The 18910-nt window shown below is 35.2% G+C and overlaps 1 protein-coding gene across 1 annotated transcript; it reads right to left on the bottom strand.

Annotated features, from left to right (window-relative positions):
* Nucleotides 1-7588: 7588 nt before the first annotated feature.
* Nucleotides 7589-17168, bottom strand: LOC128127023 (uncharacterized). Its single transcript, XM_052765211.1, has 3 exons — nt 16851-17168; nt 8151-8164; nt 7589-7673 (listed from the first exon to the last, which is right to left on the bottom strand). The coding sequence occupies exons 1-3, from the start codon at nt 17166-17168 to the stop codon at nt 7589-7591; spliced, it is 417 nt and encodes a 138-aa protein (XP_052621171.1).
* Between the last annotated feature and the right edge of the window lie 1742 nt (nt 17169-18910).

Raw genomic sequence — 18910 nt, 5'->3', positions numbered from 1 at the left:
TCATGATTGTGAATGTTTGAAGGAGTGGATTTCGTAAAGTTGATAACTTGGTGGACCCATTAGGTGTCTTTGAGGTCATATGTTGTAGATCTAGAGTATCTTGGAGTATTTTGTCCCATACAAAAGTTTAAGTTCGTTTTCCCATGTTTTAACCTAAAAATAGAGGAGACATGCATTGGACATGCATGTCCATAACGCTGTGATTTTTATGGTTTAGTAGGTGTAAAATACCCTTCTGGAAACTTTGGGGAAATGACTTTTATGATTAAGTGCTTAATGGTTGAATCATACTTTAAAGTTTCCATTAGAACCTAGGTTTTGAGATCTTGATGTATGGGGATGTCCTAAGGGATAAAGTTGGAAACTTTATCCATAAAGACCTTAAGAAAAAGTAGATATGAGATTTGGAACCCTTGGTGTAGTGGGGAAGTGTCTTAATGCGTTAAGTTGCAGTAGAACCAGTTCCCACAACTTGGCACTTTACCGCCACGACGTGGCAACTAGAGAGAGCCCCATTGTTTTGTCATCTTGTTTCCACAACGTAGCCAATGGGAGGCCACAACGTGGAGAATTGTTGGAGCGCTTTTGGTTGCTTGACTTTGGACCATTGACTTTGACCTCTTGACCTGGGTTGAATTTTGGTCAAGATTTGTTGGATTTAGTGTGTAGACTAAGGTTGGACCTGATATGATTTGATAGGTATGTTGTAGCATGGATTGCATGGCTTTGAGTGGTGGTTTGGCTGACTTCATGAGTCAGGTGATTCTTCTCACTATATTGTGCGGGATGCGAGCTATCTTTGTGACTCTTACATTGTGTGTTGGGTTGGGCTTGTTGGTTTGATGGGTTGGGACCATTTGTATTATGGGTGGGGTTTGTTATGTAGGTAGGACTTGTTATGTGGGTGGGTCCCGTTATGTGGGTGGGGCCTGGTATTGTAGGAGGGGCCCGTTAGGTGGGTAGGACGCGGTATGTGGGCGGGGCCTGTTCTGATGGGCGGGGAACGATATTTGGGTGGGCCCGATGTTATGTATGGTATGTGGTTTTTTGGGGAACTCAGTAAGCTTTATGCTTACTATTTTGTGGTTTAAACATTTTTAGGTACTTGTAGTTGCAAAGGTAAGGGTCCGATTTGACTGCAACGCATCCCCTGATGGCTTTTCTCGCATTGATTACTTTTGATATACTTTGATGTTTGAAATTACATTTCAATTTGTTTGGTTTGGAAAAAATGGTTGTATGAATCGATGGTTCAATTAATAAAAAAATTTATTGGCATTTTTGGGACGTTACAACAACTATAGTAATGATGATTGGTAGCCATAAGTAGCCACGGTGTGGTGTATAAACACTAGATAGAAGTACATATGCACTAATGGATCAGAATGACCCGATATATTTTACATTCGAATGTGATCATACAATACATACATTATAATTTGCATGAAATGTCATTATATTCTTAAATGTTTTGATGTTGTACTATGTCTAAACTCATGTAGCTTGTGAGATAATTTTTGACTTACAATTTTTGTGTAACACCGTAAAAAAAATTTGTGTAACACCGTAAAAATTAAAACAATTTTTCACTTTTGAAAAATACATTTTTAATTAAACCATTCATTCACAAAATGTCATAACATCAAGTTTTCAAATCACAATGTCTCCGAAGATCAAAATACATCCAATCCCATATGTGTGTACGAATCAAACCGGCGCCTTCCCGCGGTCATCACTGGTACCTGAAACACATAACACTGAACACTGTAAGCATAAGCTTAGTGAGTTTCCCCAAAATACCACACTAATCACATAATAGCCACTCGAAGCTGTAACTCTGTTGACCCTCTGGTCAATGTGTCTCAGTGGGGCCCTCCAGCCCCAACTCTCTGTGGGCCCTCTGGCCCTAACTCTAGGGACCCGAAAGTCCCAACTCTGTAACTCTATAATCATGCATATCACATATCACAACAAATCACAACACATAATAACATGCAATCACACTGGCATATAACTCTATAACACTCTGTCTCTGAACTCTATTACCTCACTAGGTAAAGTATAGTGAGAAGACTCACCTCGGGTGTCTCGGTAAATATCTGTCTCGGAATAAATGTGATCTAGCCTCCGCCTAATCACACAAAGTAATACACCCATAAATACAACTGAACTCAACCCTAAAGGTCAACCAGGTCAACGGTCAACTTTGACCGGACTCGGCGAGTGCACTAGGGTGACTCGACGAGTCTATACGTGTCCACTGACTCCCTTGGATCCTCTCTTGACACATCGAGTACTTCCCTAACTCGACGAGTTCCACCTGGCATGAATCGCGGGGCCACCACGACTCAACTCGCCGAGTATCAAGAACAACTCGACGAGTTCCGGCTTGACTCAGCCCCCCCCCTGACTCTCCCTGACTCACCAAGTCGACCCCTCAACTTGGCAAGACCACTCGATAAGTGGTTACGGGCAAACTTCATGCTACTCGCCGAGTCTGTTCTTCAGACTCGGCGAGTCCATGCCATGCATAAACTCAAACTCACTTCTGAGGCATGATAATCACGTAAAGTCCAAACCTTGGTGCTCAAACAACAACTATTTTCTCATAAATGATGTTTTAGCCCCATATCTCATAACTCTAGGCCAATACTCTCATGAACCCTCATAAAGCTTAAGGAATAAAGCTTCTCTGGACCTCTATGGATCTCATCTCAAGCCTCATCACAAATAGGGACGGAATGGACTTCAAATCTAACCAACAAAGGGGTCAAGAAACCCTAAACCCCCATGTTCATCATAACAACAGAAAAGGGACCCAAAATATACCTCCAAGATGATGCTCTGAGCTCCAAAATCGAAGGATGTCCACCTCCCTTGCCTTCTCTTAGCTAGGATCTCCTTTCCCTTGCCAAACAAAGCTTCAAAGGTCAACAATGGCCTCTTCTCTCTCCCAAAACGCTCAAATCTCTTTAGGATTTCTCTCTAGGGGCTGGTGGCCGCAAATGACGGCTATAATCCCCTTTAAATAGGTCTCAAACCCTGAAAATTAGGGTTTTATTACACAGCGTGGACTCGCCGAGTCCAGACGCGAACCCGCGCCCAAAACCACGATCCTACTCGGCGAGTTTGGACTCCAACCCACCGAGTCTCCTCACAATTTACCCAAAATAAAAGGATAAAATAATACCTGGGAATCCGGGATGTTACAATTTGTTCGATGACATGTATTAGAGCTTTGTATACGTAAGATTAAACTATGATATCCAAATATTTGTTAGACCTTTTAGAAACATATATATATATATATATATATATATATATATATATATATATATATATATATATATATATATATTGTTTGCTAAGAACACAAATTTAAACTTGCAAAAAAATTGATAGCAAATTTGTAAATGACATTTTATGGGGTGATATTTTCGTATATGGTATCTAAGAAAGTGTAGCTTTTTACAGCAAAATTTTAATTGAGAAATGATATTTCCACATAAAACATATGCATAAATGGAATTTATTAGTTGAAATACTCACTAAAAATGCAAATATTTGTAGATATTATCTGCAAAAATGACATTTCTAAAAGAAAGTTTCATTATAGAATTGAAGATATCATCTTTCTAATTCCTGACCCCCACCATTTTTGCATGACATGTGCAAAATAAATATCCTATTTTCTAAATCACCAAAACAATGTCGTTTTGGTGATTTGTGGGTGAAGTACATATGTTAAAGATACCATTTAAGATAAATATGGTTATATTGGTAATCTCTTAAATGTTGCTTAAATTTTGGAAAGTTACGATAAGATTTTGGGAAGTGATTTGTATATAATAATTTTTATCTATAAACAACTATACCAGAAAATTTAATAAATGACGCGACTAACACGTCAAGAGTTTTTTTTTTTTTTTTTGTATATGAGATTGAGAAATTTGTGTTTTGTATCGATTCATGTTGACACAAACTTTGAATTTGAGTGTCGTGTCTTACATGTGTAAAACATGAATTTACATATTTTAACATGTATAATATATTGATTAAATTCGTGTAACTCGACGTGCATAAACACACACACACACACACACACACATATATATATATATATATATATATATATATATATATATATATATATATATATATATATATATATATATATATATATATATATAATCAGATTGTTTTATGACTATTTTGCATGTTTTCCTAGCTTAAAATAGTATTAGAAGCATGTTTGTTCGTCATGGGGAGCGTTGAGGGGGGAAAAGTGGACAACTATATAGGGCCCAATTTTTTTTATTATATATTCTATATATTTTTATTTATAAATAAAAACTTATAATAACGATAAGTGCCATTTTTTCTAGCTCGACCTGATTCTTTGAATATATTTAATTCCTCATGACCGACCCCGTTGTTCGTGTCTATTTGTGTTTTCTAGTAACACGGTTAGACCGGAAGGTGTACCCACACCCAAGGTTGTAAAAATCGTTTGACGGTATTTCGACGGTCGACTGGTGTTAAGCGATTAATCGGTCTTGGCGGGGATTAATCGAGGATTAATCAGGGACCATAAATTATTAATAAAATATTAAAATTAATTAAATATTAATATATCTTAAGAAAAACAAATACTTCAAAATTAGAAAATAAGAAAAGTTATATTTGGAAATTTGGAAATACGAAAATATGAACATTTTGGTATAATATTTGAAAATTTGAAAATTTTGGAGTAAAAAAAGAAAATTGGTTTTTTTCAATTTTTTTAAAAAAAATTAATTTTTTTAAAAAAATAATAATTTTTTTTACCTTTTTTTGACTTCTTTTTTCGAATTTTTTGACTTTTCTAACTTTTGTTGACCGATTAATCCTAAATTTCCGATTAATGTCTTAATCCTCGACGGTTGGAGAACGCCAAACGATTAATCCACGATTAATCCCGATTTCTGCAACCATGCCCACACCTCATCAACCACTTTTTCAATGCCACGTCAGTTTTCCACATACCCACATTTCATTCACCAAGGCAGGAAATTGTCACCTTTCACTTTTTTTTTTTAAATAAGAATAATTTAATTTTAATGTTTATAATTCAAAAATAAATAGAATTAATTAAAATGATTAATAACACAAAAATTAATTAAAATAGAAATATTTCATTACTTAAAAATAAAAATTACCTAAAAACAACCTAGAATAAAAAACAACCAAGATTAAAAAAAACCGAAACAATCTAGGGGAAATATTTTTTATGATCGTCTCATTTGTCTTCAAAACTAGCTTTAGAGTCGGTTCCGAAAGATGATCAGTTTTTTGCATCAAAAATTTCATATATTCAATTTCGTTCCTTTCCTCGCGCTCTTTTTTGTGGGTATGTTTTTCACCGTCGAATGTCAAATGTTTAGTGAAATTCAGATGGTATCTATCAAATGTCTCTGTCATTTTGCGTATTTTGTCTGCTTCGCTGTTGAAATTCGATGCATTGGAAGAATACCCCATCTCCATCCTTTTTGCTTTGTCCCTACCCATCGGTCGGACGATTTCTTCTACCTCGAGCTCATCTTCGTCATTTAAATCTAGTCCTATACGAGCATTAAAAGAATTTGTGTATCCTCTGAAGCATGTTTTTGTTCTTTTTGATTGTGCTCCTCATAGAAGGAAGTAGGTTTCACATTTTCTCCATCTTAGACTGGAAGCTAACAAATTCCAAGGCCCATTAAAGTTGCACATCTTTATCGTTTCCGAGCGAAACAAATGCAAAGCGTCTTAAATAATTTCTTCATCTCCTTGATCGCTTCTCCTTTGGTTTTTTAGGTTGTTGTACCACCCGTTCATATTCGAAAGACCTTTTGCTATTTCTCGTAACTTTAAATCAAGTTAGTTTATGGTACGGTAGTTATCATCTTCACCCAACTTCTTGTGAAATCTTTCAAGAATGCATAGCCATAAATGTTCATGCTCTTGTGCATTTTTGTACGCTAAATCTTCAGAAATATTAACCCAAAATTTTGTCAACACTAGCTACGGATGTGCGTTTGGAACAAATACCCGAACCGAAACCGAAACCCGGACTGACCCGACCCGAATTAGGACCGAATAAGTTATTTGAGTCGGTTCTCGGGTATCTATTTTTGCCCAATTCGGGTTTTGGTTTATTCGGTCCGGGTTACCCGAATAAAGGTTTAATCGGGCCAAAAAGACCAACCCGGAAAATGAATAGTCACTGGAACCGAATAACCCAAATAAACCGAAATGGCCTGAATAACCCAAATAAGGAAATTCTATATCTAGTTCAAGAAAAAAATATTAAATTAATATTTTTTTCTTAAACTAGATATAGAATTTCCTTATTTGGGTTATTCGGGCCATTTCGGTTTATTTGGGTTATTCGGGTCATTTTGGTTTATTTGGGTTATTCGGTTCAAAAGCATAGTGTAAATGTTTATTTGGGTTATTTCAGTCCTTTCAGTTTAATAACCGAACCGAAACTCATATTACCCGAATCGAACCGGTCCCGTATTGGTAAAATCGGTTTGGGTTTCGGTTCCCACTTTTCATCTAATTTGGGTTTCGGGTTGGTTCGGGTCGGTTCCGACCCGAAGCACATCCCTAACACTAGCTCTTCTTGCGGAGTCCATGCTTGAGGCCGACACTTTTTCTTGTCTTCTATCAGTTGTTTTCCTTTGCTGTATGGTGGGGGAAGCGGGTGTTTCCTGCACAATTTCGTTTGTCCGATTCATTGAGGCATTGGTTTTGTGATTGAGAATAGGGTGTGGTTTGGTTTTGTGATTGAGATTGATAGAGTGGGGTTCGGATTTGGGGTTGATTTGGTGAAAGTTGATTGGGAAAAATGACAAAGTTGTAGAACATGTTGGAACTAAAATTTGGTACTTTCATGTGGTAGTACTGTCTAACATTTTAGTATTGAAATTATGGATGGGATTGAATTGGAGCATCGAGTTTGGGAAGATAAACCGGTAGGGATGAAACGCAGGAGAAAATGTTTCGAGTCGGGGTAGATGAACTTGAAACATTGGTTTTTCTTCTATCAGATTTTTGGGTTGGATTGTTGGGATTTATTTTTTTGTTGTGAAATAGAAAGGACATGATAGAAAAAGGATTCATTTTGAAAGTGAAAGAAATGAGTATTTATAGGGTTATAAAATGGTATGTATATATATATATATATATATATATATATATGTGTGTGTGTGTATGACAGTTAGAATTTTTTTTCTCTAATCGTTGGGAAATGTTTTTTTTAACAAATTATTTATGGAAATAAGAAAACTAGCAAGAGTTACAAAGTACAATTATTAAAAGGAGAGATAGACCAATCCAACCAACTAATACAATGAAAAACCGATTTATGCTTGATCCAATTACAAGTGACCAGTTGATGTTATCCGCTATTTTAAAAGGAGAGCTTCTTTTCGAGTCGAACACCAGTGAGTTTCGGGCTTTCCAAAGCGACCAAATCACCGAATAAATAAGAGCTAATATGAGTTTGTTCTTCTTCCTTCCATGAGTCTAGACTTCCGAAATTTTGAGTAGCTCCACACCTCAACATTTATACCACACCAGGGGATAAACAATGACCAAATCTGATAGGTAAAAGGGCATTTGAAAAAATATGATCCACAACCTCATCCTCACTATTACAGAAAAGATAAAAAATGGTAGAAACAACAATGCCCTTAGCCACGTGATTGACAGCTACCAAAATTCTATTGCATAAAATCCTCTAAACCAAAAAGTTATTTTTATTGGGAACCCAACTAACCCATTTAAAGTTCTTATTATTGTTGCCAACCTCCAGATTACCAACCATCAATCTCCTCATTGAATTAGTAGTAAAAGACATCGAGTAGTCCGCCATCCAACCCCAAGAATCAATGGAAGAGTTTGGCGAAACATCCGCAACATCAATGCTGATGTTATCTAACTCCTCACACTCCTTTCTACTTTTAGGTTATCTCTTCCTTAACCAATTAAAGTCTCTAAATTTTTTTGTTTCCAGCCGATCTGCAATCATGCAGGTTTTGGAGGACCCAGTCTTAAAAAGCTCTAGATAAGAGTTTTGAGAATCATGTCACCACACCATTTGTCTTTCCAGTAATACGTGTTCTTACCATCTCCTAATTTCCTGCAAAAACAATCAACAAGAGATATACATCGTTCTTTAAGGTCCCATTTTATTTGGTAAGTGGAAAGCTACGTCCCCAAAATACCACATCTAGCAAATGGTAAATCATCAAAGCAACTCGTGTTATGTATCGCTTTAATGCAAGAGGACCAAAGAGCACCCTTTTCAACTTTAAGTCTCCACGACCACCTAATAAGAAGCGCAATATTTAATGATCTAAGACACCCAACCCCAAGCCACCTTTGTTTTTAGGTTTAGTAACCGTATCCGAAGCCATCCAATAAATTTTATTTTTGTTCTTTAAATCTCCCCAAAGAAGCTTTCTTCTAATGCTTTCTAGCAAATCAATAATGTTCTTGGGATATTTGAATATCGAGAAATAGGAGACAGTAAGGCTACCCAACACATATTTACCAATAGTGAGTCTACCACAAAATGAGAGATTTTTTCCTTTCCATAAGGATAACTTAGATTTAAATTTAATTACAATGGAATTCCTAATTTTAGCATGCTTCGTATTAGCTCCAATAGAGAGGCCTAAATGAATGAAGGGGAACTTAGTTTGCTCATAATGTAAAACAGAAGAAAGTCTATCAATCTCACCATTATCTACCCGAATACCAAAGGATTTAATATATATATATATATATATATATATATATATATATATATGTGTGTGTGTGTGTGTGTGTGTGTGTATTTTAAAATCATTTGGTATTGGGGTAGATAATTGTGAAATTGATAGGCTTCCTTCTATTTTACAATGTGAGTGCACGAAGTTCCTTCATTCATTTAGAGCAGATGGTATGGGCATTGTGGCGTGCTCGTTGTGCTGAGGTGGCACCCTCAACGACGTTGTAACGAGGGGAGAACACCCCCCCCCCCCCCCCCCCCTTCTTGTTGCATCTTGTTGTTGTGCTTCTTGTTGTCTCCATGACAAGAAGAAACAAACTTTTCTATTGGCTGCCAAATTATCTCTCTATGGGGGTGTTTGGATTAGATTTTTAGCTTATTGTTTATAGCTTATTAGTGGTGGGAATAAGCAATAAGCAATAAGCATGGGGAGGGATGCTTATTAAAATTAGCTTATTTAGCCTAATAAGCTGGATTTTATCCAAACACTTAAATTAGCTTATTGTGGGAATGAGCAATAAGCACCTCTTTTTTTTTCCTATCCAAACACCCCCTATATCTCTCTCCTCTTAACATGGTGTTATAACACCATGAATACCACCCTCTCTTCTTATTGCTTCTTGTTATAACACCGTCATAACGGACCCATACCTAATGGTCTTAGACCTCTCTATTGGAGCCAATACGAAACAAACCTATCGATTATATCTTTCACCTACCACACACCGAGATTATATTGTAGCAGATCGTTTGGCCTTAAAAACATTTATGTTCATATCGCATTACGTGTCACACCAATTAATTATATACCATGTTTATGTTTATACATAATAGTACATATTTTATAGATCATTTCGTTTTAGTGTTTTACAAATTTATAAAATATAGACAAATCAATTCTCTAGATTTTTGTTGGTTATTTTTTTATTTTTTATTAGAGAATATGTAATCACATCAAGTAATTCGTCCGTCAGACCCCATGCAAGCAAATCTATCTACTAAAAGTGGAAATACATTTTACACAGTGAGGCCTGTCTCAAAACTATACCTAATCACCGTCCAATCAATCACTCATCTGATTCAACCAGACGGTCCTGCTCTGCTTTTCACCGTCACTCCCTCAACGGGCTGTGAATTTAGCAGACCCTAGACGTATATTATAGATCTACTTTTTTCTTTCATATAGTGTATATCGTATTGTTTTTAATTAATTAATATATAAATGTTTCTGGGCAAAAAGAGACAACGCCTCGTATTCCATTCTTAATTCTTGGTGTAATCATTTTTATGATTGACCTTGTATCTTTTTTCAAATGGAAATTAGAATTTTTGTTTATTTTTCCCATTTTAGATAATTCCAATGTACATATAATAAAAAAAAACTAAAAGAAAAGAAATAATGCCCACATGAATGAGTTACTGTTTTTAAGTCAACACCCTTGTAATAACAAGAAAACTGACGTAATAAGTTCTTAAAACCCACAGTTAATATGCATGTTTCCCTTTTATTTATTTGACGTTTTTAAAACCCACTACTTTCCAACATATTTTTGAAGGTAATAGCGGTTCGTAACGAAAATTTTGTATTTTTATGTATAGTTTATCAAGTAAATAAAAACTGAAATTTTAGAAAAGTTTATGACGATTTGATTACTTTTTAATGATATGTAAATATTGCATTTTAAAGTATATATATTTTTAGTGTATTCGATGAAAACACATATTTTAGTTTACCCCTGTAAACAACAAAATCACGTTCAAGTTTTTATTCAATTTTCTCATAATTGTTTAGGTTATTTTATTAATTTGTTTTATCTATAAAAAAATTATATCAGTGGTGTTAGATTGCACGGAATGGTGTTCGGTGTAGGGACGGACGCAGGAATACATAGTAGGTGTTACCGGGATGAATAGGTGTTGCCTATACATAAAAAATAGGTAGAAGAAACTGAAAAATCGAAAAAATTTCATTACGGCCAGAAAAGTTAGGGGTTGCCGGTGCCACACCGGAAACCCCTTAGAACCGTCCTTGGTTCGGTGATGCTCATGAATCCTAAGGGACCCGGCAAACACCACGCCTCCACTTTGGTAACCTCTACTCGGCGATAGTACTCGGTGAGTTTCTATTGAGTTTGGCAAGCACACTTCAACCAATGAGCAATGACTCTTTATTTAAAAATAATCTTTTTTTTTAAATAACCATAAATACAACCTTACATTCATTCACACACCACATCAAAATCTTCTTCTTTAGTCTCCACTCTCTCTAAAATTGCCGCTTTCACCCTCTTCATTGTTGTGGTTTTTTTGATGTGTTGCTCAAATCGACATTGAGGTCATTCAAGAGGTTAAACAAAAGATAGAAGACCTACGTCAACAAAATGTCAAAAATGATCATCGGAGAAAAAGAAGGTTCATATAAATAAATCGTGAAGTTGTTCACCAACGCCTCATGGAAGATTATTTGAAGAACACACGACTTTTCAAGGATATTATTTTTGTCGTGAGTTCCATATGCACAAATATTTGTTTCGACGTATAGTCAACGACGTCACGACGGTGTGTCTATATTTTTAACACCATGCAGATGCTAGAGATATAGTTGGTTTTACTCTCTTACAAAAATGCACAGTCGTACTTTGTCAACTAGTATAGGTCACTTCTCCCGATGCACTATATGAGAATCGTATGGTGTCCGGACATATTGCATGACAAAGTTTTCACAAATTTTGTAAGTATGTTTTGAGATTGTATGGTCCATTGTATTTGCGCAAACCAACTTGTAATGACATCTAAAAATTACATGATCATCATTCGAATGTGCATGACTTCTTTGGAATGTTAGGAAGCCTAGATTGGCTCCACTCGGAATGTCGTAATTGCCCGAATTGATGGGTTTTATACAAACAATCCTATGTGTGCATGCAGCCCTAGAGTTGGATCTATGTTATCACTATTAGTTACACAACATTATGAACACATAAAGAAACCCTAATATGCCCTAGTATTTTCGAAATTCATATAGTAGACGAAATACATACCTCTTGTTGTTATATTGCAATAACAACTCAAATCTTCAAACCCTAAGTCTTGAAAGCAAGTACCACAAGTGTAGTACCTCTAATGGCTCACAAACACCAAGAGCAAATGGAGAGACAAGAGAGAGAGAGAGAGAGAGAGAGAGAGAGAGAGAGAGAAGAGGTATGATATTCGTCCCTAGGAACCCTAGACAAGGCATGGACGAATTCTTATGGCCTTAAGGGTATTTATATAGGTGTAGAGATTAGAGTTTCAGTCCTTATCCTTATATAGTTGCTTGCCCACCAAGTAACCATAAGATAAGCCTTGAAAACCCTTATCCTTATCCTTTGGACGATTTCAAGGATATCTTATCCCTTGAATTCGTCCAACCTATATCTAGGATGACCATTACCATATTTTGTAACTATCACATAATTACAATTCAACCCCTCTAGTTTAATTAATTACACTTGATCACTAAATTAATTCTTAATTAATTATTGACCAATATTAATTAAACAAATATGATTTCTCCTTTAATATATTATTCTTATAACATATTAATAAATCATAATAACCTTTTTTTCTATTATTTCTACAGTCAAGTTGCTTTGGTGAAGGCAACCCAAAAGGACCATGCACAATCATGTCAAGTACTTGACAAATATGGTTACAGGCTTAGACACTAATCCAAAAGTCTCCCACTTGAATAAGTCCAGTAACCACAAATGCAAGTACAACTCGATTAGCAATCGTAGCTCTCAAAGACGCTGTCGAACTCTGATCTTATCAGTAACCTGTCCTTTAGATAAGGGATCATATATTCCTTCATTCTAGATATTGTATAGACGTGAGACATGGATTGAAATCATTTTCTCATTCTATGTGTTGTTTCCCGATTTCCGATTTACGAGGACTGACTAGTTGAATAAATCAAATTAGCCCTAGCCCGGCCGAGCATTTACGTTTGTCATCACTAAATCATCGAGGGGCCCACATATATCGCTTTTATCCCACTTTGGGTAAAAGGAACGGATAAACTTCGACTCAATGTTTGCTTGCACTCACTCACCAAATCACACACAATAATATGTTTTATAACACCAAGTTACTGGTGCGTTTACATATTATCAATGTGTGACCGATTCGCAAGATACAACTCACACATCTCGGTTTCAAGAATATAAGATATTATCGTCTCACCAATCGCTCGTGATAAAATCCATGAAGCGATCCAAGTGAGCGTGGGTTTAATCCAATGCTCAAAATCATATTCATAAGCACTCATGAACGTTGTAGCAAACCTTTGCTATGTCTAATACACTTTAGACAATCTTCAAACCAATTCATGACAGTCTTCATTCATACCTACCTCCAACATATAAACGACTGCGGACCGTTTGAATAATTCGATTATTCTTAATAAACTCAATTATTCTGGAAGTCAAAACATGCAAAGAGAAACACAATGATAATACTTAATCTTATATGACCCCAAACTTGTGAGTATAAATAAAACACTTTTATTTAATCACCATATTGATTACTCATTATCCATTGTTTAATGTTTCAGATAATCAACTTTACAACTCGAATCATAACCACAATTGTCCCATGCTCCAAGCATGCACACTTTGGTTTCCTATGGTCCGTACTTTGTGAAATAGATCAAATGAAAAACTTTTCAAATGAAACTCATTTAACAATCCCCAATCCTTATAATTAGTGTAAGAATACCAAATTCTTGCCACCTTTTAGAATATGTCAAATTCTAATATTTTATGCAATGATCCTCTTGTGAAGTCACGACACAAAAATCACAAAGACTTGGCCAACAAAATCACAAGGTACTCTATCAAAAATTGTTACAGAACAATTCTATAGATGTGATGTCTCTTACTCAAAGTGCATTCCTTTCAACATCCTTTTGCATAAAATTTTCTAATCTAGACATAAATTCTTAATTTCCAACTCCCAATTATGGAAACATTTCCATATTTACCATATGACAACTCATTCTTAATAGAATCTTATCTATTCATAATAATGTTGATATGGTCCATTCAATACCATACTTCCAACTACTCACAAGCGACCAATCCTCAACGAACTTTAGATCGTCCTTTGATAGTTGTTTAATTATCTTAGTCAATACCAATTCTTATCCTTTTTCCTTCTTAATGCGCTAGACATTTGGAAAATTTTAGAATGGTCAAATAATATAGCATATGCAATTATTCCTATACCCGAAGTGTATGGGACATGATGCACAATGTCTTACATAAAGATATGATACTTTATCAATCTTCTGCCATAATATTTTATGTGTCACGTTCTTACAATTCGAACTATGAAGAGGAATACCTTAATCATAATCAAAATTTGAGAACACACTATGTATCCTTGACTAAATTTATTAACATTCCACAATCTAAGCCTTTAGATTTGAAATGAAGCACAATATTGTAACGCCCGCAGATCCGGGCTAGTCAATTTAGAGGCAATAGGGGTCGAAAACGACTTTTCGGCAAAAAGATTATTTAGAGTAAATAATCTTAACCAAGTTGTAGAATATGTCACAAAGTTTCCGTACATATAAAGAACGCCGAAATCCGAGTTATAACGAAGAAGTTATGATTTTTCGAAGTTTCGGATTAGCGGTGTACAACCCGAAATTCGAATTTTAGATCGATTGATTTTTAGCCGACACAACCTAAACGAGAATCGAAGATCTCGTTATTAGTAGCGTAACGATAAAAAGACAGACAAAAATGGACATCGGATGAAGAAGTTATGAGATTTTAACGGACCAATCCTGTCCCGGCCTGTTAAAAATATAACTTTAAAAATTAATTCAAAATTAGCCGATGGAGTCTAAACGAAAGTTGTAGGGTACGTTCCCGCCTACGCGTGGATATAAAGAACGTCAAAAACAGAGTTCGTATGAACGAGTTATAAAATATAATAGCATATTTACGTATTAAAATAAAATATAAATCATATATACGTATACATATATATACATATGTATATATCATTAGAAAGGTATCGACGATGCGGTCATTATAAGACTAATGTTGAGTTCTTTCGACATTAGTTTAGTACAAATATCATTAAATCCATTTAAAATAGTATTATAGAGGGGTATTTAGTTGTTTATATAACTAAAAGGTCATTAAGTAATTATGGAGGGTAGTTTTTGAAAATTCAATTAGTATAAATAAGAGCCTTGGGCTCTCATATTTCTTGCACCATTCTCTTTATTCAAGATTCTTTCTCTCCTTATCCCCCGAGCATTTCGGTCCCTCGTTATTCGACTTCTCTTTCTGTAGTTTAGTATAGTAAGGTGAGCACTTAAAGCGCTGCACGAATCTTTCTTAGAAAGATTCAGCGACGAAGTTCTGCCCCTGCAGAGCCCGACTCCTAGCTAAAACCCCCTTGTAAGTAAGTTATGCTTACCTTATTTTAATATAACTTATATTTAAAATTAGTATTGTTATTATGAACTTATAATAAATATTTGAGCTATTATTATAACTTATATAAGTGTCGTTATAATATTTTTTTTAACTACTCGCGGTACGGGGAATCTGGTTTAAAGGGCCGCATAGGGTTGTTGGATTTCAGAAGTGCTATATGTCAAAATGGTCTTGCCCTCCGGTGTTTTATGTCTGGCCCCCGTCTGTACATAGTGGTTGGAAAATATTGTTTAACGCTTATATAACAATACTAATAATACTAAGACTAATAGTTGGTCACGGTAAATATTAGACTAAAATTTAGCGATAATAATGCTAGGTTTCGTCGAAGGAAAATAGAATCGTTAGAAGCAAGCGCTGCCCGATTTTTGAATCATCACTTTAACAAGTGCATAGTTACTTTCAGCTTACACATAAATATGAAGTATTTTATATAAATTACGTGCTATGTGTGCATATTATCTGAATACTTGCTATCTATGCTGGATGAACGTTTTATACATGTTTTCAATGATTTAAACTGTATATGTATTTTATATCTACAAAATGTGTTGGGTAAAACATGGGTAGATGTAATAGTTTCTGTGTGACAAGATAAAACGATGAGAGGCCTCGTTATAGATGTTATTGATGATCCAATCATCTAACAGAGTATAGATGACGACCACAGACTATTCTAGACAGTCCCGTGGAACACTAGCAGGCTCGCAACATGTAGGTGTTTATTCAAACTGTGTATTTATTTGAACTGTGTGCTCACCAGATGTACTCCATCCCCCACATGGTTGCCTTAAGGACATTTGTTGCTGAGGAATCCCCTTAGCAGTAGTGTCCGTCCCGATGATAATCCTTAGGATAGGTCCCTTATGATAGATGCTTAGGGACGTAATGTGAGGATAACGGGAACGGGTAATCGGGTTTGTTTAATTTAATGAAGTTAATAAACTTATTTATTGTGGGTTGAAAATCCTATGTGCTCACCAGGCTCCCAAGCCCGACCCACTCAGTTTTATGTATTATAGGTAGTGGCGCTTGAGCATAGTTATGATGTTTGGACGAGGGATTACGGATATAGGCCTGTAGATATGAAATAATGTAGTAAGACTTACATTGTATTGTTTATGCTTTTGATCTGTACGAACATGACATCCCAAGTCTTTTAATGAAATACATTTCTATGGAAATGCTTTTGATAAATCTTTATCATATTTTGTTTTGGGACAAATTCCGCAACACTTTTATTTAAAATGTTACTCTGATTTTTAAACAAAGCATAAATAAACCGGTCTTTTATGGCCGTGATTTTGGGGATGTCACAAAAGTCATGCAAACTATAGTGGCTTGACTCTTGAGTAGGAAGGGGAAGGGTAGAAGTTGGTCCCCAACTATGAATGCCTGTTGCAGTCGCGCCTTCAAACAATTGTGTACAAAGGTCGGGGAAGGGTAGTGGCGCTCTTCTCAAACTTTCAACATGTGTGTTCGACTGCTTGAAAATTATTATATTAGATTATTAAAGCCTAATAATAATTTTTTATTATAAAAATGCAAAATACCTTCATTTCTAGTTGCCATTCTTCTTCTGAAAGATTAAAGGTGTTGGTTACGAGATTATAAACATTCCCGGTTTTGTTTTTTAACTTCAACCAAGCTGAAAACTTTGACTTTAAGTAATCGTAGCGATTCTTCATTTGCTTTTGGTCCACAAAGAAATTATGTTCTTTTGCTAATTTTTCTGCTATAATCCTCCAAGAAAGTGCTTTCAAACTACCCCCTTCCCTGCCATTAACTGTAATTTCTTCCAAACATGCTTCCAAAAAAGCTTTTTCAATAGCTTCTACCTTCCAACTAATCCTAGACTTCTTTTGTGACATGTCTAGTATCATTTCAATAACAAATCAACATATAACAATACAAATCAGCACATAATTGTACAAATCAGCATATAACAATATAATTCAGCACTTAACAACAACTATTAATGCATAATCAGCAAAAATCAGCACATAATTAGCATCTAACAACAAAAATCTACCCATAAACAGCCAAAATCAACACATAATTAGCACATAACAGCACAAACCAATCACAAATCAGCAACATATTTCAAGTTTTCAACAAATGAACAACATATCTCAGCATTACAAATTTCACATAACAGCACAAATAAATCACAATTCAACAACTAGAAATCAAGTCTCATATTTCAGCAATCAACATAATTTTAGAATTCAATGAAGGTATTTCCAATTATAAATTTCACATACAAAAGACAATAGCAGATTTTGAAGAACAACAGGGGAAAAAACGAGAAAAAAAAACATCAGAATAAACGATGGCGATAGGGAGGAATAGAAGAAAAGCAAGAAGAAAACGAGAAAAGGAGAAGAAAACGCATCTGATTTGAAGCAACATCAGAAAAAAAAAACGAGAAAAAAGGAGGAGAAAAGAGAAGAAAACGAACCTGATGATATTGCTGCTGCTGGAGTCGTTAATGGCGAGGTTGAGAGGGCTGCGACGAGGCGGTAGGGTGGGCTGAGACGGCGGCAGAAGATGGCGATAGGGAGGAAGATCTATCGATGGCTGGAGATGTCGATGGAAACCAAGCGATTGAAGGAGCCGAACACAAAAGGATTATTAAGTGGTATTAAGACCCAAACAAACGGGCCCTTAGTCCTGATGATCCACCTTGTATGAGGTATCATACTATTTTGGTAACTCTAGTGGTTTGACCGGATTAAAAAACAAAAAACAAAAAACAAAACATGACGGATGCAATAACTATAAGAAAGATTACTAGATATAAAGCATCTATAAGTTGTCACTTAAGCTCTTCGTCAAATTCTAGGTTTGAGACTTTGATCATACTGCATGTGATACATCAGATAAATATAAGGATTATTTCACATTATCATTTCTTTTTTATAGAAGACGAGCACCCATGGACGAGGAAGGATGTATCAGTTAATCTGTTGGGTCGTTGGGTCCTTTGGGGAGTTTGAATAAGAAATATGTAGATCCAAAAATTCCAAAATATGTTATTGCCACATCCATATAGGTTCATGTGGAGGATCTATTTCTATCGGCAATTATATATCAATTGCTAAAAATATTTAATAATTACTATAATCATAGAAGATACTAGACCATGACATTCAATTCTCCAAAAGATATAACATAATCATTAGTGATGCTATATTTACTAATGTAATGTATAGTAATTATAATTTTAAGAGGTAAAATATGCGTTTGGAATTTTGGATGGTGTTGAACTTTATTTACATCCCAAAAACAACAAAAAGAGTGAAAGGGAAAGAATTGGAATATAGACTACATAATAATACTTAGTGGAAGGACCATCCTAACTTATTAGCTCTAGAGAGGCTTAATTATTGTGTATTAATGCAGTTTTACTTTATACTTTTTCTTTGGTTGAAACATTTTTCTCTAATAGTAACTTATGATTGTAACTTCTAAAGCAGTTAGAGTTCAATGTGAGTAACGGACCAACGCGTGATAAGCATTATCTGAAAACACGGACGTTCATTATCAAGGTTCGGTTTACATAAAAACTAAAATATTTATATATATATAATATATATTTTTTGTAATTGTT

The sequence above is a fragment of the Lactuca sativa genome, chromosome 1 (assembly GCF_002870075.4).
Source record: "Lactuca sativa cultivar Salinas chromosome 1, Lsat_Salinas_v11, whole genome shotgun sequence".
Lineage (NCBI taxonomy): Eukaryota > Viridiplantae > Streptophyta > Magnoliopsida > Asterales > Asteraceae > Lactuca > Lactuca sativa.
This window is presented reverse-complemented; position numbering and strand designations above follow the sequence as displayed.

What these genes read in the sequence shown, in the direction of transcription:
- LOC128127023 (XM_052765211.1), bottom strand. Translation starts at nt 17,168, where the DNA reads ATGTCACAAAAGAAGTCTAGGATTAGTTGGAAGGTAGAAGCTATTGAA.